Below are 20,840 nucleotides of genomic sequence, written 5' to 3'. Positions count from 1 at the left end.
AACTGAATGGTTGCAGGAACATGGAGATAGCATGGATGGCAATTATCAAACAGGAAATTGAAAATGATTGGTAGGCTAAAGGCTCTAATGGAAAAAGTAGACAGCATGCAAGAACAAGGGGGCCATGTGAGCAGACAGATAGAAAGAAATGCTGGCAATAAAAACAATGTAAGAGAAAGGAAGACTATCAGTGATGGGCTCATCAGGAGACGACACGGTCAAGGAAAGAGTCAGGGAGCTGCAAGATATGTCAGCAGAAACTTCCCATACTGCAAGGCAAAGAGAAACAAGAATTAAAAACAAAACTAGAAACAATCCCCCCAATAGAACAAAACATCCAAAACCTGTGGGACAGTTTCGAAAGATATAACACCTGGTAAGTGGAATGCTGGAAGGAGAGACTAGAGAAACAGTTGAAGTAGTAATAGCTGAAAAGTCTCCAAAATTAACAACTGACAGCACAGATCCAAGGAATTCAGAGAACATCAAGTAGAATAAATACCCCCAAAGCTACATGAAGGCATATTCTATTCAACCTGCAGAATACCAAAGAAAAAGAAAAAATCTTGGCCAGGTGCCGTGGCTCACACCTGTAATCCCAGCATTACGGAAGCCCAAGGTGGGCAGATCACCTGAGGTCAGGAGTTCAAGACCAGCCTGGCCAATATGGTGAAACCTCGTCTCTACTAAAATACAAAAATTAGCCGGGCATGATGGTGGGTGCCTGTAATCCCAACTATTCTGGAGGCTGAGATGGGAGAATCGCTTGAACCTGGGAGACAGTGGTTGCAGTGAGCCGAGATCATGCCATTGCACTCCAGCCTGGGTGGCTGAGTGAGACTTCATCTCAAAAGAACAAAAAACAACAACGAAAAAAAAGAGAAAATCTTGAAAGCAGCTGGGTGGGGGCGAGTGGACCTACAGAAGAACAGGGAAAAGAATTCCAGAGGACACCTTGTCAGAAACCAGAAACCATGCCAGCAAGGACAGAGGGAAGTTAAACAGATCTAAAGTGTTCAAAGAAAAAACTACCAACCTAGAATTATGTGTCCAGCGAAATTATCCTTCAAAAGTGAAGGAGAAATAAAGACTTCCTCAGACAAACAAAAACTGAGGGAGCTCATCACCAGCAGACCTGCCCTGCAAGAAATGTCAAAAGATTTCCTTCAGACAGAATGTCAGAAATCCACATAAAGAAAGAAGAATACTAGAGAAGGAATAAAGCCAAAATAAAGTATCTTCTTCTTCCTATTAATCTAAAAGATAACTGTTTAAAGTAATCATCAACACTGTACCGGGTGATTAACATGTGGATAAGTGAAAATAATGACAGCAATGTCACAGGGAATAGGGAGGGGTCGGGAGTAATCTGTTAAATGTTACCTGTTTTACATTAGTTAGTTGAAAACGGACTTAGATTAGCTCAAAATGTATATTGTAAACACTAGGGCAACTGCAGAAATTTTTAAAAATATAAATAAAATTGATATGAGAGGAGATAAAAATCATAAAATGCTTAATTAAAAGTAGAGAAGGCAGAAAAGACTCACAATGAATAGGAAACAATTACAAACATGGCTGATATTCATCTAAACACATTAAAAAATCACTTTCAATGTGAAGAGTCAAATACACCAATGAAAAGACGAAGACTATCAGAGTGTATCAAAACAACAAGCATGGTGGCATGTGCCTACAGTCGCAGCTACTCAGGAGACCAAGGTGGGAGGACTGCTTGAGCCTAGGAGTTCAAGTCCAGCTGGGGTAACATAGCAAGATTCCATCTCCAAAAATAACAAACACACACAACTATACATGTCTATAAGAAACCTGCTTTGCATATGAAAACCCTGAGAAGTCGGCTGGGCGAGGTGGCTGACGCCTGTAATCCCAGCCTTTTGCAAGGTGGGAGGATCATGAGGTCAGCAGAATGAGACCATCATGGCTAACATGGTGAAACCCTATCTTTACTAAAAATACAAAAAATTAGCCAGGCGTGGTGGCGGGTGCCTGTAGTCCTGAGGCAGGAAAATGGCGTGAACCCGGGAGGCGGAGCTTGCAGTGAGCTGAGATGGTGCCATTGCACTCCAGCCTGGGCGACAGAGAGAGACTCCATCTCCAGAAAAAAAAAAAAAAAAAAGTATTGGTTGGGCTTGGTAACTCATGCCTATAATCCCAGCACTTTGGTAGGCTGAGGTAGGAGGACTGCTTTGGCCCAGGAGTTTCAGTCCAGACGGCAACATAGTAAGACCCTGTCTTCTCTTTGGTAGAGTCCAAAACAATAAAAAAAAAATTAGCTGGGAGTGGTGGCACATGCCTGTAGTCACAGCTATTGCGAGGCTGAAGCAGGAGGAATGCTTCCAAGCCCAAGAGTTTGAGGCTGCAATGACCTATGATCATACCACTGTACTCCTGGTCTGGGTGACAGAGTGAGATGCTGTTTCAAAGAAAAAAGAAAGTATTATGAACTGTACACTAACACACTGGATAAAACAGATGAAATGAAAAAAATTTTAGAAACACAAAACTTATCAAGATGAAATCATAAAGAAATAGAAAAGTCTGAACAAACCTGTAACTAGCAAAGAGATTGAATTGGTAATCAAAAATCACCCAATAGGCTAGGCGCAGTGGCTCATGCCTATAATCCCAGCACTTTGGGAGGCCGAGGTAGGTGGATCACCTGAGGTCAGGAGTTTGAGACCAACCTGGCCAACATGGCAAAATCCTGTCTCTACTAAAAATACAAAAATTAGCTGGGTGTGGTGGCAAGTGCCTGTAGCTCCAGCTACTTTGGAGGCTGAGGCTAGGGAATCACTTGAATCTGAGAGGCAGAGGTTGCAGTGAGTGGAGATTGTGCCACTGCACTCCAGCCTGGGTGACAGAACAAAACACCGTCTCAAAAAAAAAAAAAAAAAAAAAAAAAAAATCACCCAATAAAGAAAAGCCATAGACCTGATGGCTTCACTGGTCAATTCTACCAAATATTTAAAGAATTAATACCAATCTTTCTCAAAGTTTCCAAAAAACTGAAGAGAAGTGAGCACTTTCTAACTCATGTCCTGAGTATATCCTCATACCAAAGCCAAAGACACTGTAAGAAAAACCACAGGGCCGGGTGCGGCAACTCAAGCCTGTAATCCCAGCACTTGGGGAGGGCAAGGTGGCGGATCGAGGTCAGGAGTATGAGATCAGCTGACCAACATGGAGAAATCCCGTCTCTACTAAAAATACAAAATTAGCCGGGCCTGGTGGCGCGTGCCTGTAATCCTAGCTACTCGGGAGGCTGAGGCAGGAGAATCGCATGAACCTGGGAGGCGGAGGTTGCAGCGAGCCGAGATCGCATCATTGTACTCCAGCCTGGGTAACAAGCGAAACTCTGTCTCAAAAACAAAACAAACAAACAAACAAACAAAAACTATAAACGAGTATCGCTTATGAACATTCATGCAAACATCCTCAACAAAATACTAGCAAACTGAATTCAGCAGCATATTAAAAGATGCATACACCATGACCACGTGGGACTTATTCCCAGAATGTAAGGATGATTCAATGTATAAATAGTAATCAATGTTAACATGCCACATTAACAGACTGGAAAACGCCAAAGATCATCAAAACTAGTGCAGAAAAAGCATGTGACAAAATTCAACACCCCCCCCCCTTTTTTTTTTTTTTAAGGAGACGGAGTCTCGCTCTGTCGCCCAGGCTGGAGTGCAGTGGCGCAATCTCGGCTCACTGCAAGCTCCGCCTCCCAGGTTCACGCCATTCTCCTGCCTCAGCCTCCTGGGTAGCTGGGACTACAGGCGTCCGCCACCACGCCCAGCAAATTTTTTTGTATTTTTAGTAGACACGGGGCTTCATTGTGTTAGCCACGATGGTCTCGATCTCCTGACCTCGTGATCCGCCTGCCTTGACCCCCCAAAGTGCTGGGATTACATGCGTGAGCCACCGCACCCGGCCTCAACACCCTTTCATAACAAAAATACCCAACAAACTAGGAATAGAAGGAAAACTACCAAAACATAATAAAAGCCATATATGAAAAACCCACAGCAAACAATGGTGAACAAACAAAAGCTTTTCCTTAAGTAACAGGAACAAGGCAAGGATGCCTGCTTTCACCACTTCTATTCAACATAGTATTAGAAATTTCAGCCAGAGCAAATAGGCAAGAAAAAGAAAGGCATCTAAACTGGAAAAGAAGTAAAATTATCTCTCTTTGTAGACGGTATGATTTTACATGTAGAAAACTCTAAAGATTCCACAAAAAAGTCGGTTAGAATAGATGAATGCAGCAAAGTAGGAAGATACAAAATCAACACTTGAAAATCAGCTGTCTGTCTATACACTAACAATGGTCAGTCGGAAAAGGAAATTATGAAAACAATTCCATTCAAAACAGCATCAAAAATAATAATTTAGGGCTGGCCACAGTGGCTCACGCCTGTAATCCCAGAACTTGGGGAGGCTGAGGCGAGCGGATCATTTGAGGTCAGGGGTTCGAGACCAGCCTGGCCAACATGGTGAAACCCCGTCTCTACTGAAAATACAACAATTAGCCAGGCATGGTGGTGCGTGCCTGTAATCACAGCTACTCCGGAGGCTGACACCGGAGAATCACTTGAACCTGGGTGAGGAGGGTGCAGTGAGCCAAGATCATGCCACTGCACTCCAGTGTAGGTGACAGAGTGAGATTCTGTCTCAAAAAAACACCAAACCAAAACAAAACACCAACAGGAATTAACCAAAGAAGTCAAAGAGTTGTACCATAAAAACTATAGGCCAGGCATGGTTGCTCACGCCTGTAATCCCAGCACTTTGGGAGGCTGAGGTGGGCAGATCACGAGGTCAGGAAATCTAGACCATCCTGGCTAACACCGGGAAACCCCATCTCTATTAAAACACAAAAAATTAGCCGGGAATGGTGGCACATGCCTGTACAGGAAGCTGAGGCAGGAGAACTGCTTGAACCCAGGAGGTGGAGGATGCAGTGAGCCGGGATCATGCCACTGCATTCCAGCCTGGGTAACAGAGGGAGACTGTCTCAAACAAACACTACAAAACATTGCTCTAAGAAATTAAAAAATAAAAATAAAAAAAAAAAATGAAAACACGTACCATATTCATTGATTAAAAGACAATACTGTTAGAATGTACACACTACCCAAAGTGATCTACAGATTCAATGCAGCCCCTATCAAAATCCCAATGATATATTTTGAAGAAATAGAAAATCCATTCTAAATTCATACAGAATCTCTTAGGATCCTGAATAAGCCAAACAATTTTTTTTTTTTTTTTTTTTTTTTGAGACAGAGTTTCCCTCTTGTTGCCCAGGCTGGAGTGCAATGGCGCAATCTCAGCTCACTGCAACCTCTGCCTCCTGGGTTCAAGCGATTCTCCTGCCTCAGCCTCCCGAGTAACTGGGACTGCAGGCATGCGCCACCACGCCTGGCTAAGTTTTTGTATTTTTAGTAGAGACAGGGTTTCACTGTGTTAGCCAGGACGGTCTCGATCTCCTGACCTCGTGATCCACCCACCTTGGCCTCCCAAAGTGCTGGGATTACAGGTGTGAGCCACTGCGCTCAGCCAACCCAAACAATCTTTACACAAAAAACAAAAAACAAAAACCACCAAACCTGGTGGACTCAGGATTCACACTTCCTGATTTCAAAACTTACTGCAAAGATATAGCAATCAAAACAGTGTGGTATCAGCATGACATACAGACCAATGGAACAGAACAGAAAGCCCAAAAATGAAACTTCAGATATATGGTCAAATGATTTTTGACAAGGATGGCAAGATCCTTCACAATAGGGAAAGGGCAGTCTTTTCAACAAATGGTACTGGGACAACTGAATATCCACATGCAAAAGAATGAAGTTGCACCCTTACCTAACACCATATTTTAAAATGAACTAAATGGATTACTGACCTAAATGTAAGCAAAGAACAAAACTCTTCGAAGAAAACAGAGGGCAAAAGCTTCACAACATTGGATTTGGCAATGATTTACTGGATGTAACACCAAAGGCACGGGCAACAAAGAACAGACAAATCGTACTGCATGAAAAACTGTTAACCGCTGTGCATCAACAGACACTATCAACAGAGTCAAAAGTCAACCCACAGAATGGGAGAAAATGCTTGCAAATCATCTATCTGATAACGGACGAATATTCGGAATACAGAGAGAACTAAAATGCAACAGCAATAACAAACCTGATACAAACACAAGCAAAGGACTTGAACAGACGTTCTCCAAAGAAGATACACGAACAGTCAATGAGCACATGAAAAGATGCCAACATCACTCAACACTAAGGAAATGCAAATCAAAACTACAATGCTACAGTGTGATACCACCTTACATCCATGAGGATGGTTACTATTAAAAAAGCAAAACAGAAAATAACAAGTGATAATGAGGATGTGGAGAAACTGAAACCCTTGTGCACTGCTGGTGGGAATGTAAAATGGTGCAGCCACTGTAGGAAACGGTGGCAGTTCCTCCAAAAATTACAAATACAATTACCATATGATCTATAAATTCCACTTCTGGGTACACACCCCAAACAACTGAAAGCAGGGTCCTGAAATATTTGCACAGTCATGTTTGCAGCAGCACTGCTCAGAGTAGCTACTGTATGGAAACAACTCAAGTGTTCACTGACGGAGACACAAAATAGGGTACAGCTATATGATGAGTATTGTTTAGCCTTAAAAAGGAAGGAGATTCTGCAATACGCGACAACATGAATAAATGCTGAGGACATTACACTAAGTGAAATGAAATAAGCCAGTCACAAAAAGAGAAATACTGTACAATTCCATGTACAGGAGGTACTTAGAATAGTCACAATCATAAAGACATAAAGTAGAATGATTGATGCCCAGGGTTGGGGGAAAGTGGAGTTATTGTTTAGTGGGTAAAAAACTCCAGTTTTACAAGATGAAAAGAGTTATGGAGACGGACCACTGAACCCTACACTTAAAAATGGTTAAGACTGTAAATTTTATATTATGCATACGTTACTATAATAAATCTTTTCAAAAAGTAAAGCAATGAAGGAAGATACACCATGCTAACACTAACCAAAAGAAAGCTGGAGGAGCTATATTAATTTCAGGCAGAGCAGACTTCAGAGCAAGGGAATTTACCAGTGGTAATGAGGAGCATTACATAACGATAAAGGGTCAATTCTCCTAGAAGACATAACAATGCTCAATGTGTGTGCCACTAATAACAAAGCATCAAACTTTGCAGGGCAAAAGCTGATAGAACTGTGCAAGGAGAAACCGATGAATCCATTACTACAATGGAAGTCTTCAAGAGCCCTCAATCAGAATGAACAGATCCAGCAGGCAGAGAATCAGTCAGAACATAGTTGCTGACTGACAGAACTCAAGAGCACCATCAATCAATTGGACATAACGAATATCTGAAGACCACTTCATCCAACAACAGTAGAACACATATTCCTCTGAAGCTCACACAGAACATTCACCAAGACAGACCATGTTCTGAGCCATAAAACATACCTTAATAAACTCAAAAAAACAGAAATTATACACTGCATGCTTTCAGATCACAATGGAATTAAAGTAGAAATCAGTAACAAAAAGATAGTCGGGAGATCCCCAAGTATTTGGAAATTAAATGCTCTGGCACTTACAGTTTTTATTTTATGTAGTATTTCATTACTGTATTTTTCTCAGCAATTACTTTGAACTTTCAAATAACTTATGCTCAATATATAAATTCAATACGTCACTGGTATGAAGACACTTCAAAATAGAAATTAGTCTTCAAGTCTTTCTAATTTCAAGAATTTTTTTTTTTTTAGAGACAGGACTATGTTGCCCTGGTCTTGAGCTCCCAGGCTCAAGCAATCCTCTCACCTCAGCCTTCCAAAGCGCTGGGATTACAGGCGTGAGCCACCACAACTGGCCAGAAAATAAATTTTTCATAGTACTCATGCTAAACATTTTAGGTACTAAATATTTACCTACAATGCCAAAAATATGAATTAAAAGAATTACAACTACAATGACATAACGTCTTAAAAGGCAACAACTGTGACCACAGCACAGCAGGAACTCCCCAAGGCCCCAACAATGCAAAAGTGATGGCAGACACAGTGGCAGGTCAGAAGCACCCAAGGCCCCCTCCACGTTAAGCACCCACCTTCTGCCTCCCTACATTCAGAACTTCTTATCCAACAATCCTCCTGTTGATTATCTCTAAGAAACTTCCTCCAATATCACTGAAATGTATGCTATTCTGATACAGCTCGTTTGCTTTTTGAAATGTCCTCCAATGTCACTGAAATCTGTGCTATTCTGATACAGCTCATTTGCTTCTCAAGCTGTCCACAACTCGCTGGTGGACCAGGAGACCCCTTCAGGGCTGCTAATGCATTATGCATTTAGGCACAGATGTGGTCACAGCATCCAACTAAGTCAAACTAAGTCAAATAACACAAACTAATCTTGTAAGACCTGGTAAGTGACAATTCAAGTCTGTTTACAGTAACGAACATTTTCATACCAGATGCAAATGAAATATTTTGATAATTGTATCTTATGTTTCCACATAATAATGGCCACCACATAACATATTTTAAATGAATCAGTGAATAGTCTTCAGTTGACAAAAGTTGTAGAAATAACATTTAGTTATAAATTTCTAAATTTCTATACGACTTCTACCGCATATGGCTTGACCTTCATAATTGCTTTTCTATCCATATTTGCTTTTCTAATCTTTCTATATGATTAAAGTTTAACAAGTATCAAAAGAACAGATAATAGACACAAATGATGCTCCTAAAATATGTTTTTCTTCTTTTACCCATATATAGATCTCTAATTTCCTGAGAAAAGGCCAAAAGCCAGGGAAAAATAATCAATTTTTAACCAAAGGGGCCCCCAGTCTTTAGTAATAATCAATTTTACTATTTTACTTGAGTATTTTTAGGAACTAATTCTTGAATAGCTTCCACCAGCAAAAATATATAACAGAATATTATTTTTTCTCGGAACTAGGTAACAGACCTCTATTCAGGCAATAGCAAGGAGTGAAAAACTTCCTAACTTTACACATACACCCAGAGAAAATCAGGCTACAAACCAGGCGGACCATAAAGATAGCCTAGTTCTGACCATACACCTGAAAAATGCTATTAAAAAGCATTCTATTATTAAGACATCATTAAATGCTCAAACTGAGTAATATTCAATCTAACAAAATTTAAGCATGAATTTGGATGGCTGTGTCAAGTAATTACAATAGATGTGACAAACTTATTACACTCTATTCTAAACCTGTGTCTGTTAATCTTCCACCTGTGCCTCTCCCTAGCAAACAGACAACAAAGCTCACTTATGGGCTACATGTACCCCACTTTACAGTGACCCCTGGAGGGGAGAAAACACACACGTGTTTGGAAAAAATGTGGTCTGGAAAAAATCATTCCATGTCATGTCCTCCTCCCTTTCTGTTCCAGCTTAAAATCATTGTTTTAAATAATAAATTAAGAGTTTGAAATAAATTTTATTTTTGATTGATCAGAGCTACCTTTGGACAAGAATAACTGGTACAAAGAAAAAAAAAGAAAACAATCAGAATTACAGTGAGTCATTCCGATAAACGTAAGCTCAAAATAACTAGAGAGGCAAAACCATCTAAGGTCCAAAGAATGAAACCAGCCTAAAAATTTCGCTGTAAAGGCTATGACACTAAGTAAACACATGAGGTTCTCTTAGAAGAAATGCATAAAAATCAACTTATTTCTAGATCCTCACTCCACTTCCTGAATGGGCTCTTCACACTGGGTTTCTGGCAGCTTCTCCTGTCTATACCCTCCCCTCCCCAGTGCTCCATAACCTGCAGGGCATTATAATTTTGTGGCATCACACTTAGGGCTCCTCCTTTATTTAGGCTTGTGTATTTCTAAATGCTAAAGAAGCATAGTCATTTTAGACCCCATAGAGTCCAGCCAGTGTTAGAGGACTCATGTTATATTCACATTATTTTATCTATCACGTTAAGAAAAAGAGCAAGCCCTGGAAGATCACAAGCAGATAACTGGTCTTCTGTGGAAGTATTCCCTAGGGTTAACCTGTTAGACGTGTCACCTGAAAAATCCTTCTGTTTTATTTAATTCTGAATAAAAGGACTATGATCTTCACAGTTGTTTTTAATGATTGCTACAACTGTAAAGGTTCAAAATTACAGGGCTTAAGAGAGTATGGTGAAAGGAAACACTTGCAGACCTTCCTACTGAGAGCAGATGCTATCCTACGCAAGTTGCTAATTCACAGATTTCTGTTTGTTTGACTACGTACTCCTGCAGGATCTCAGTGAAGAGTGAGCTTTCAGACCCTTTTTGCCCTGACTTACCTTACTGTGTGTGAAGGGGGGCGCTGCATACAAGGTGGGGTGGATGAGAGGGCGTGGCAGGTGTGGAACAGTGTGCAAAGGCACGTGTCCATGGATGTGAGGGTAAAGGTGCAGTGCAGGGTGTGTGGGCTTCTCTGGGCTCATGAACTGATGGCCAGGAGGAAGGGCTCCAGCTGTCATTGCAGACGGTGTCAGTCCAGAAGCTTCTTGTTTACAAACATGACATTCACAAGTGTTTGAAGCTTGTTCAGCCTAAGAGGAAAGAAAAAAAAAAAAACCTATTTAGGGAAACAATAAATGGTATGAATTAAAGTCAGTCACATTCTGCCAAGTAGTTACAAAGCAAACGCAAAGGTAAGTGGGCTTTTCCTGACACCCTGAGTTGACCAGGGCCTTCCATGCAAGGAAAAGGAGGGACCCCAAGAGACTGGGACTGAAGAAGCTGCACAGAGAAGAAAGGTGTACCTCATTCCACAGACAGACTCAGGTAGAGCCACTGGTTCTGCATCCTACGCCTAATGCAGAAAATTTCACTTCCCACATGTGAGCAGGAACAAGGGAACTGGTGAAGACGACAGAGTAGAGAAGGGATGGCCGTGCTCCACTGGGCTCACACTGCTTCTAAATGGTTACACACAAATTCTCCAAAACAAAGCAGAGATGTGACTTCCGGTTATGGATATGGTGGAGTGAAGAGGTCAGTGGCTCCTTTCCCTCAGGGCAAATGTAAAACTGAACACAATTGTCAAAGGCAACCATTCTGAGGCTCTGGAAATCAGCCCAAGGAAAATACTGAGACACATTTATTCATGTAAATCAGCTAGAACTTCAGGGAAGAACAGCAAGTTGCCAGACTTTCTTGTCTGGGACCCTTTCCATTTCCTGCACCTGTACTCAGTCTGCAGCGGGCACAGGAGTTCTGTGACTGCAGGGATGCCAGTGCAAACCAACCCTGCTGCCAAAAACAGCAGCCTGGTCAGGCAGAGGGTGAAGCAGTAAAAGCAGTGAACTCAGAAGGGAATAAATAGGGAAGCCTGCAGCTCTGTTCCCATGAGACTGAGGTCCCAGTTTGGGTGAGTGGCAGAGGAGACGGAAATCTAATAGGGAGAACCCTGGAAATGAGAGCGCCACAGAAGGGCTTCTTAAACTGTCCACAACTCGCTGGCTGACCAGGAAAGCATGCACTGAGGACACCTCAGGGGCTGGAGGGAGGTGCCAACAGGGGCTTGAGAACTGGCTGAACGCTGAGCGCATTCACCCCACAGCCGACAGTGCCTCAACCAACAGGGGAGCCCCTGTGGATTCAAAGTGCATGGGCAACCTTCGCCCAAATCATCAGCTGGCCAATCAGCCAGGCGGACAAAGGGCAGACCTCTCGAAGCCAAGCTAAAAAGCAGAAGAGAAGACGTGAGCTGAGATATCCATAGCCACATAATGTGGGAGATACAGATCCTGCAACTGAAGTGCAGGAAATAATAAAAACAAAGAAACAAACAAAAGACCCTCAAAGGAAAAATGATAATGCAAAGTTATTACATTGTTTAAAATGTCCAGTTTTCCACAAAAAAATTATGAGACAAGCAAAGATAAAAGTATGACCTAGGCCGGGCGCAGTGGCTCACACCTGTAATCCCAACACTCTGGGAGGCAGAAATGGGCAGATCACTTGAGCCCAAGCGTTCGAGACCAGTCTGGGCAACATGGCAAAATCCTATCTCTACAAAAAGTACAAAAACTATCCAGGCATGGTGGTGTGTGCCTGTAGTCCCAGCTACTTGGGGCGCTGAGGTGGGAGGACTGTTTGAGCCCAGGAGGTCGAGGCTTAAGGCTCCAGTGAGCTGTAATCATGCCACTGCACTTCAGCCTGGGTGACAGAGCAAGACCTTGTCTGGAAAAAAAAGTTATGTGACCAACAAGCAGGAAATAAATAGTCAAACGGTTAACAGGAGTGGGTTGATATTAAATTAGCACACAAAGATGTCAAAGTAGCTGTTATAACATGTTCAGAGAATTAAAGGAAAATATGAAAATAAAGATTCAACATATAGGGAATTACCATAAAAAAAGAGAAACAAAAAACAGTAAACTATAAATTCTATAGGTGAAGAGTACAACAGCTAAACCAAAATTTCACTAAAGGGGCTCAAAAGCAAACTTAAAATGGCAGAAAAATCATCTGTGAACTTGAAGAAGAGCAATGGCACTGATCTAAGAACAGAGAGAAGAGACAAGGGGAAAGTACGCAGATGCTCAGAGGCCCGTGGAGAGCAGCGAAGCACTCCAGCACGTGCAGAACCCAGCCCCGAAGGAAATAATAACACCCGGACATTCCACTCCCCAAATGTGATGAGAAACATCGATCTACAAATCCAAGCTCAGTGAACCTTAAGATGGATAAAAACAAAGAGATACTGAGAGCTGCAGAACTCTGGCACACAATGACCACCTAAGGCTTCCTGCAGCCCAAGGCCAAGTCCCTAGGATGACCCCAGACCCTACTAAAACACCTTCTTGAGAAAGCCAGGCTGCCAGGAGAATTGACTGTTCTAACAGTCTGACACCTGATGACGGTAACAAAAGTAACACTCTGGTGTAGAATTTGATAGTGGGGAAGGCTGTGTGTAGGGACACTGGGCATAGAATATCTCTGTACCTTTCACTCAACTTTGTTGTGAATCTAAAGCTACTCCTAAAAACAACCACTCTATTATCTATTTATCTATTTATGTATTTATGTATTTATTTATTAATTTTTGAGACAGAGTCTCACTTCTCGCCCAGGCTGGAGTACAATGGCGCGATCTTGTCTCGCTGCAACCTCTGCCTCCCGGGTTCAAGTAATTCTCCTGCCTCAGCCTCCCAAGTGGCTGGGATTACAGGCACATGATACCACGCCTGGCTAATTTTTGTATTTTTAGAAGAGATGGGATTTCACCATGTTGGCCAGGCTGGTCTCGAACTCCTGACCTCAGGTGATCCACTCGCCTCAGCCTCCCAAAGTGCTGGGCATAAGCCACCCCCGTACCCAGTCTATTTTTTAAAATGAAGGCCAAATAAAGATATTTACACAAAAAGACAGAGGATTAACTGCAAGCAAACTAGTCCTGTAAGACATACTAAAGGAAGGTAAAAACAAAGTGGTAACTTAAATTCGGCAAAATTTAAAAAGAAGAATGCCAGAAATGACTAGCCAGCTAGCAAATAGAAAACACTGTATAAATACAGGCCAGGCGTGGTAGCTCACGCCTGTAATCCCAGCACTTTGGTAGGCCAAGGCGGGTAGGTCACCTGAAGCCAGGAGTTTGAGATCAGCCTGGTCAACATGGCGACACGTCATCTTTACCAAAAATACAAAAATTAGCCAGGTGCCATGGTGCTTGCCTGTGATCCCAGCTACTCGGGTGGCTGAGGCAGGAGAACTGCTTAAACCTGGGAGGCGAAGGTTGAAGTGAGCCAAGATCGTGCCACTGTACTCTAGCCTGGGCAACAGAGTGTGACTCTGTCTCAAAACAAAACAAAAACAACAACAACAACAACAACAAAAAAAAAAAAAAAAAAAGGAAGGAAGGAAGGAAGGAAGGAAGGAAAAGGAAGGCAGGCAGGCAGGCCGGCTGGCCAGCTGGCACTGTATAAATATTATTTTCTCTTTTATTTGCTCTAGAAATTATAAAACTGTATAAAGCAGTAATTAAAACATATTATTGATTTATAACATATACAAATGTAATAATATATAGGACAGTAATAGTACAAAGGAGGAAGAAGAAAATGGAGTTACTGTGGAGACATTTTGTATATTTTACTGGAATTAAGTCAGTAGTAACCTGGAGTAGACTGTGATAAATTACGATGCATGTTGTGGCCAGGCATGGTGGCTCACACCTGTAATCCCAGCACTTTGGGAGGCTGAGGTAGGCGGATCATTTGAGACCAGTTTGAGATCAGCCTGGCCAACGTGGCAAAACACTATCTCTACTAAAAATACAAAAATTAGCAGGGTGTGGTGATCCACATCTGTAATCCCAGCTACTTGGGAGGCTGAGGCAGGAGAATCACTTGAACCCGGGAAGCAGAGGTTGCAGTGAGCCAAGACTGCACCACTGCACTCCAGCCTGGGTGACAGAGCGAGACTCTGTATCAAAAAACAACAAAAAAGATGCATATTGTGGCTGGGTACAGTGGTTAAGTGTAATCTCAGCACTTTGGGAGTTCCTGACGGGAGAATCACTGGAGGTCAGGAGTTTGAGACAAAGCTTGGGCAACACAGGGAGACCCTGTCTCTACTAAAATTTTAAAAATTAGCTGGTCATGGTGACACATGCCTATAGTCCCAGCTTACTATGGAGGCTGAGGCAGGAAGACTGCTTGAGCCCAGCAGTTTGAGGCTGCAGTGAGCTATGACGATGCCACCACATTATAGCCTGTGTAACAGAGCAAGACGCTGTCTCTAAGAAAAAAAGAGACACATGTTGTATTTTAATTTTTGTTCATTTTTTTACACCAACATTCACAAGAGATGCATACTGTAACCCTACACAGCAGCTGCTAAGAAAATTTAAAAAAGAATCAACAAAAGAATTAAAATGGTGCACTAAAAATTTTGTTTAATATTTTAAAAGGCAGATAATGACATACACAGGATAAAAACGCAAGGCCCAACTAAAAGATGTTAGATAAATTCTAGATCCAAAGACACAAAGAAACTGAAAGTAAAAGGATGGAAAAATACAACATGTACACAGTAACCCAAGAAGGTGGAGTGGCTATATTAACAAATAAAATGGGGCCGGGCGAGGTGGCTCAAGCCTGTAATCCCAGCACTTTGGGAGGCCGAGACGGGCAGATCATGAGGTCAGGAGATCGAGACCATCCTGGCTAACACGGTGAAACCCCGTCTCCACTAAAAAAAAATACAAAAAACGAGCCGGGCGAGGTAGCGGGCGCCTGTAGTCCCAGCTACTCGGGAGGCTGAGGCAGGAGAATGGCGTAAACCCGGGAGGCGGAGCTTGCAGTGAGCTGAGATCCGGCCACTGCACTCCAGCCTGGGTGACAGAGTGAGACTCCGTCTCAAAAAAAAAAAAACAAAACACAACAAATAAAACGGACTTTAAGCAACACTAGTAGACAAACATTTTATAATGATAAAAGGGGCAATACATCAGGGGAGCTATCATAATAATTCAATAACATCACCCCCAAATGCATGAACCAAAACCAGGAAGAACTGAAAGGAGAAGGAAATAATCCAACAGTTCAACTTGAAGGCTTTAATATGCCTCTCTCAGTAACTGATAAAACCACCAGACAGATAATCAGTAAGAATATATACTATGAACTGAGTATCTGTGCCCCTCCAAAATTCATATGTTGACAGCCTAACCTCCAAAGTGATGGTATTAGGTGATAAGGACTTTGGAAGGCTCTACTCTCAGGAATGGGATTACTGTCCTTATATGGCAGCCTGAATAGACCAAGACAATATAGAAGACTTGAACAATGCCATCAACCAACTTGATCAAACTTTCATTTACTGAACACTCCACACAACAAGAGCAAAATATAAATTATTTTCAAGTACACATAGAACACGGCCTAGGTAAACCGTATGTTAGGCATATACAAGTCTCAATAAATTTGGAAGCTCTAAAATCAATAATCTAAGCTTTTGTTTCAACAAACTAGAAAAGGAAGAGTAAGCCGAACCCAAAGAACATAGAAAGAAATAATGAATTTCAGAATGGAAACCAATGACACAGAAAAGAAAACAGAGAAATTGACAAATCTTTAGCCCAACTGACTGAAGCCATTAAAAGGAAGATAAAATTACCAAAATCAAGAATTAACATCACTGCAGGCACTGCAGAATTAAAAAGGATTACAACAGAATAGAATAACTTTATGCCAACAAATTAGACAACTTAAATGAGTACATTCCTACCAAGACAAAAATTACTGAAATTCACTCAATAAGAAATAGAGAATTGGAAATGACCTATTCCAAGTACATGAAACTTGAATTAGTAATTACAGATCTTCCCACAAAAAGAGACCAGGCCTATAGGATTTTGCTGGTGAATTCTATCAAATATTTAAGAACTCTCAATCTTAAACTCCTTCAGAAAACAGGTGAAAAAAACATTTCCTAACTCATCCTATGAAGCCAGTATTACTCTGATACCAAAGTCAGACAAAGACATCACAGAGATAGGAAACTACAGACCAATATATTTTACTAGTATTATCACAGATGCAAAAATCCTAACAAAATATTAGTAAACCAACTCAGGAACATATGAAAAGGATTATATACAACCGCCAGGTGGGATTTATCCCAAGGACCACAGGTTGATTTAATATCCTTAAATCAACTGATGTGACACACCATGGTAACAAAATAAAAAACAAAAACCACAAGATACGAATATATGCAGAAAAGACATTTGAAAAACCAAACAATTCAATATTCAATACAATTCAATATTCAAATCATGAAAAAAACTCAAGAAATTAGGAGTAGAATAGAATTTCCTCAACCCAATAAAGGGCATCTATGCACCTGATATCACATTTAAAGAGTGGTCAAAGATTAAATGCTTTTCCCTAAGACTGGGAACAAGGCAAAGATGTCTGCTTGCAACATTTCTATTCTGTACTAAGTTTTCAGCTAGCTCAAAAAGGTAAGAGTAAGAAATTAAAAGCACTCAGGAGGCTGAGTCAGGAGAATGGCATGAACCCGGGAGGCAGAGCTTGCAGTGAGCTCAGATAGCCCCACTGCAGTCCAGCCTGGGCAACAGAGCGACACTCCGTCTCAAAAAAAAAAAAAAGAAAAAAAAAGAGAAAGTAAAAGCATCCAGGCTGGGTGTGGTGCCTCACACCGATAATCCTAAAGCTTTGGGAGGCTGAGATGGGAGGATCGCTTGAGGACAGAAGTTCAAGACCAGCCTGGGCAACATAGTGAGACCCTATCTCTACAAATTTTTTTTTTTTTTAAGCTGGACATGGTGGCGCATGCCTGTAGTTGTAATACACCCGTAGTCCTAGCTACTCGGGAGGCTGAGGGAGCAAGACTGCTCGAGCTCAGCTGTTTGAGGTTGCAGTGAGCCATGATAGCAGCAGTGCACTCCAGCCTGGGTGACCGGGTGAGATTCTGTTTCTTAAAAAGAAGAAAGAAGCCGGGCGCGGTGGCTCAAGCCTGTAATCCCAGCACTTTGGGAGGCCGAGGCGGGCGGATCACGAGGTCAGGAGATCGAGACCATCCTGGCTAACACGGTGAAACCCCGTCTCCACTAAAAAATACGAAAAACTAGCCGGGTGAGGTGGCGGGCGTCTGTAGTCCCAGCTACTCGGGAGGCTGAGGCAGGAGAATGGCGTAAACCCAGGAGGCGGAGCTTGCAGTGAGCTGAGATCAGGCCACTGCACTCCAGCCCGGGCAACAAAGCGAGACTCCGTCTCAAAAAAAAAAAAAAAAAAAAAAAAAAGAAGAAGAAAGAAAAGGGAAAGGGAAGGGGAAGGGGAAGGGAAGAGAAATTAAAAGCATTGCATCCAGATTGGAAAGGAAGAACTAAAACTTTATTTGCAGACAACATGATCTTGTATATAGAAAATCCAAAGTAATCTATCAAAACAACAACAACAACAAAAAACCAATCTTACTAGAATAAACAAGTTTAGTAAAGCTGCAGAACACAAGACCAATATAAAAAAACCAATTGTATTTCTACGTATTACCAATGGTCAGCTGGAAATCAAAATTAGAAAATACCTTTTACTGAGAATGAAAACACATAATACTTACACATTCCAGACACAAAGACTGGAATTTTTTTAGAACTGCTGAGAAAAATTAAAGATGACTTAAATAAATGGAAAGAAAAAGCATATTCATAGATTAAAAGATTCAATTTTGTTAGGATTGCATTCTCCCTAAACTGATCTATATTATCCCACAAATAAAAGACCGCAACCACATCCAGAGGATTTCACTAGAGAATTCTAAATATATATATTTAAGAATTCAATGCAATCCCTATCAAGATCCAAGGAGGCTTTTTGTAGAAGTTGACAAGTAGATCCTAAAATTTATATGGGAATGCAAAGAACTTTCAGCAGCATAAACGATTTTGAAAAAGGTATACCAGCCAGGTGCAGTGGCTCACGCCTGTAATCCTAGCACTCTGGGAGGCGAAGGTGGGCGGATCACGAAGTCAGGAGTTCGAGACCAGCCTGGCCAATAGAGTGAAACCCCGTCCCTACTAAAAACACAAAAAATTAGCCGGGCGTGGTAGGGCACACCTGTAGTCCCAGGTACTCGGGAGGCTGAGGCAGAAGAACTGCTTGAACCTGGGAGGCAGAGGTTTCAGTGAGCCAAGATCGCGCCACTGCACTCCAGCCTGGGTGACAGAGGGAGACTCCGTCTCAAAGAAAAAAAAGAGAGAAAGAGAAAGGTGTACTGAGCTGGAGGGCAGACCCTATCCCATTTTCCTAAACTTACCATAAAGCAGTTGTCAAATGCACTATGGGTGTAAGGACCGACACAGAGATAAAATGAAGAGAATGGAATGTCCAAATATAAACTCTTACATTTATAGTCCATTCATTTTCAATAAATTTTCAATAAATGGCCAAGGCAATTCAATAGGGTACTTCTGACAAACAGTGCAGAGACAACTGGATATCTACCTATGCCGAAAAGGTGAATTATACCCTCACCTCACAATAAGCAAATGTTGAGTCAAATGGACCATAGAATCTAAGAACTAAAATTATAAATCTTCTAAAAGAAAACAGTGTTGTGTTAGGCAAAGTGTTCTTGGATAAGACATCAAAAACATTACACATAGAAGAAAAAACTGGTAAGGAGATGTGTTCAGACTTCCCAGATAGACCTTTCAACATCACCTTTACCATCTGAGTGTTACATTTATATTACCTAATAAATCAGTCAAGCACTTTGACCTTCATTTGTTCTTTCATTTAAAAACTGCTTATTATTATTGTATTATTATTATTATTTTTTAAACAGAGTCTTGCTTTGTCGCCCAGGCTGAAGTACAGGGGCACACAATCCTGGCTCACTGCAACCTCTGCCTCCCGGGTTCAAGCAATTCTCATGCCTCAGCCTCCCAAGTAGCTGGGATTACAGGTGCCCACCACCACGCCCAGCTAATTTTTGTATTTTTAGTAGAGATGGGGTTTTGCCACGTTGGTCAGGCTGATCTTGGATTCCTGGCCTCAAGTGATCCACCCACCTTGGCCTCCCAAAGTGCTGGGATTACAGGCGTGAGCACTGTGCCTGGCCAAAAACTGGTTAAGCATCTATTTATGAAATTCTGAGAAAAAAGGCTAATAAGGTACCCTCGCCTTTGGCTAACAGAAAAACAGATAATGAATAGGAAAAACAAATCTTTCCTGAAATTTTAATATTCCACTATTTTTTTTAACTCCTCTCTTTGCTTCTATACAGACAAAAAAGGCCTCCATAGAGCTGCTATGGGGTGTTGCGAAATCCAGATTGATATTCGAGCAAGAAAAACAAGATTCAAATGGAGATTGTAAGTATGCCTTGATTCTCTTCAGTTCTAACCTTCAGAAATTATGGGAAACAGAATGATTTTGTATTCAGTAATGTTCATGTTTAGAAAAAATATACACAGAAAAAGAGATACTTGGCAAAACAGAAAGCAAAGTCCTACCTGCTGTGTTGGGTAGGATGGGGGTGGACTGTCTGCTTTGCTCTCCTCTGTCCCGGGACTCCTGCTTCTCAGCACTCCATCTTCCTTCAGGACCCCTGGGGGCTCCCCACTACTCTCGCCGTCTGCTTCTTCATCATCAGCTTCTGAGGAACTACTACTGGTACTGCTTATCTGAGGAGACTTTAAAGACAATCGTTTATAATTTGCACTTTTCAAAACATAGTAATATAAAAAATTAAAATGTCAGACCATCATTTTATGTCATTTATTGCTGCTACGAAGAAGCCATGTCCATACCTCATCCTTCAGGGCCATGTTTTCCCCACCACCATTCAATTCGCTGTGGATTCCATTCATGTTGGCCACCACCTCAGTATCATCATAATTACTCAGTGGATAAATATCAGCAAATTTGGCTGACAATGGTGCAACATCTTCATCATCACTACAACTGATACAAGCAGAGATGGGCACTGTGAGGTCATCCAATTGTGAAGGACGGTGAGTAAACCAGTCACTAAGCACAGATATTCCCTGGACAGATCACTGCTTTCATTTACAAAGAGTATCAGTTAAGTATCATTCATGCTACTAACATGTCTTAGTAACCTGAACAAGACAAAAATGCTTGGAAGATTAACATTTGCTAATGTTAATTAACATTAACATAACATAATGTAACATCTGAAAGAACAAAAAAACCTCCAAAAGTAGAAATATCAAGGAAACTACAA

The 20,840-nt window shown here is 41.5% G+C and overlaps 1 protein-coding gene across 5 annotated transcripts in view; it reads right to left on the bottom strand.

Annotated features, from left to right (window-relative positions):
- Nucleotides 1–20,840, bottom strand: part of FAM193A (family with sequence similarity 193 member A) — a 199,673-nt gene that overhangs the window by 55,008 nt on the left and 123,825 nt on the right. For all 5 annotated transcript variants that reach the window (XM_030919842.1, XM_010384373.2, XM_030919851.1 and 2 more), the window contains exons 11-13: nt 20,404–20,557; nt 20,107–20,286; nt 10,415–10,666 (exon numbers count right to left, since the gene is read on the bottom strand). In XM_030919842.1, the coding sequence (XP_030775702.1) occupies nt 10,415–10,666; nt 20,107–20,286; nt 20,404–20,557 (586 nt within the window). The remainder of the gene's footprint in view (nt 1–10,414; nt 10,667–20,106; nt 20,287–20,403; nt 20,558–20,840) is intronic.

Source organism: Rhinopithecus roxellana, chromosome 2 (assembly GCF_007565055.1).
Source record: "Rhinopithecus roxellana isolate Shanxi Qingling chromosome 2, ASM756505v1, whole genome shotgun sequence".
NCBI lineage: Eukaryota > Metazoa > Chordata > Mammalia > Primates > Cercopithecidae > Rhinopithecus > Rhinopithecus roxellana.
Note: the sequence above shows the minus strand (reverse complement) of the source record. Positions and strands in the feature narration are given on the sequence as shown.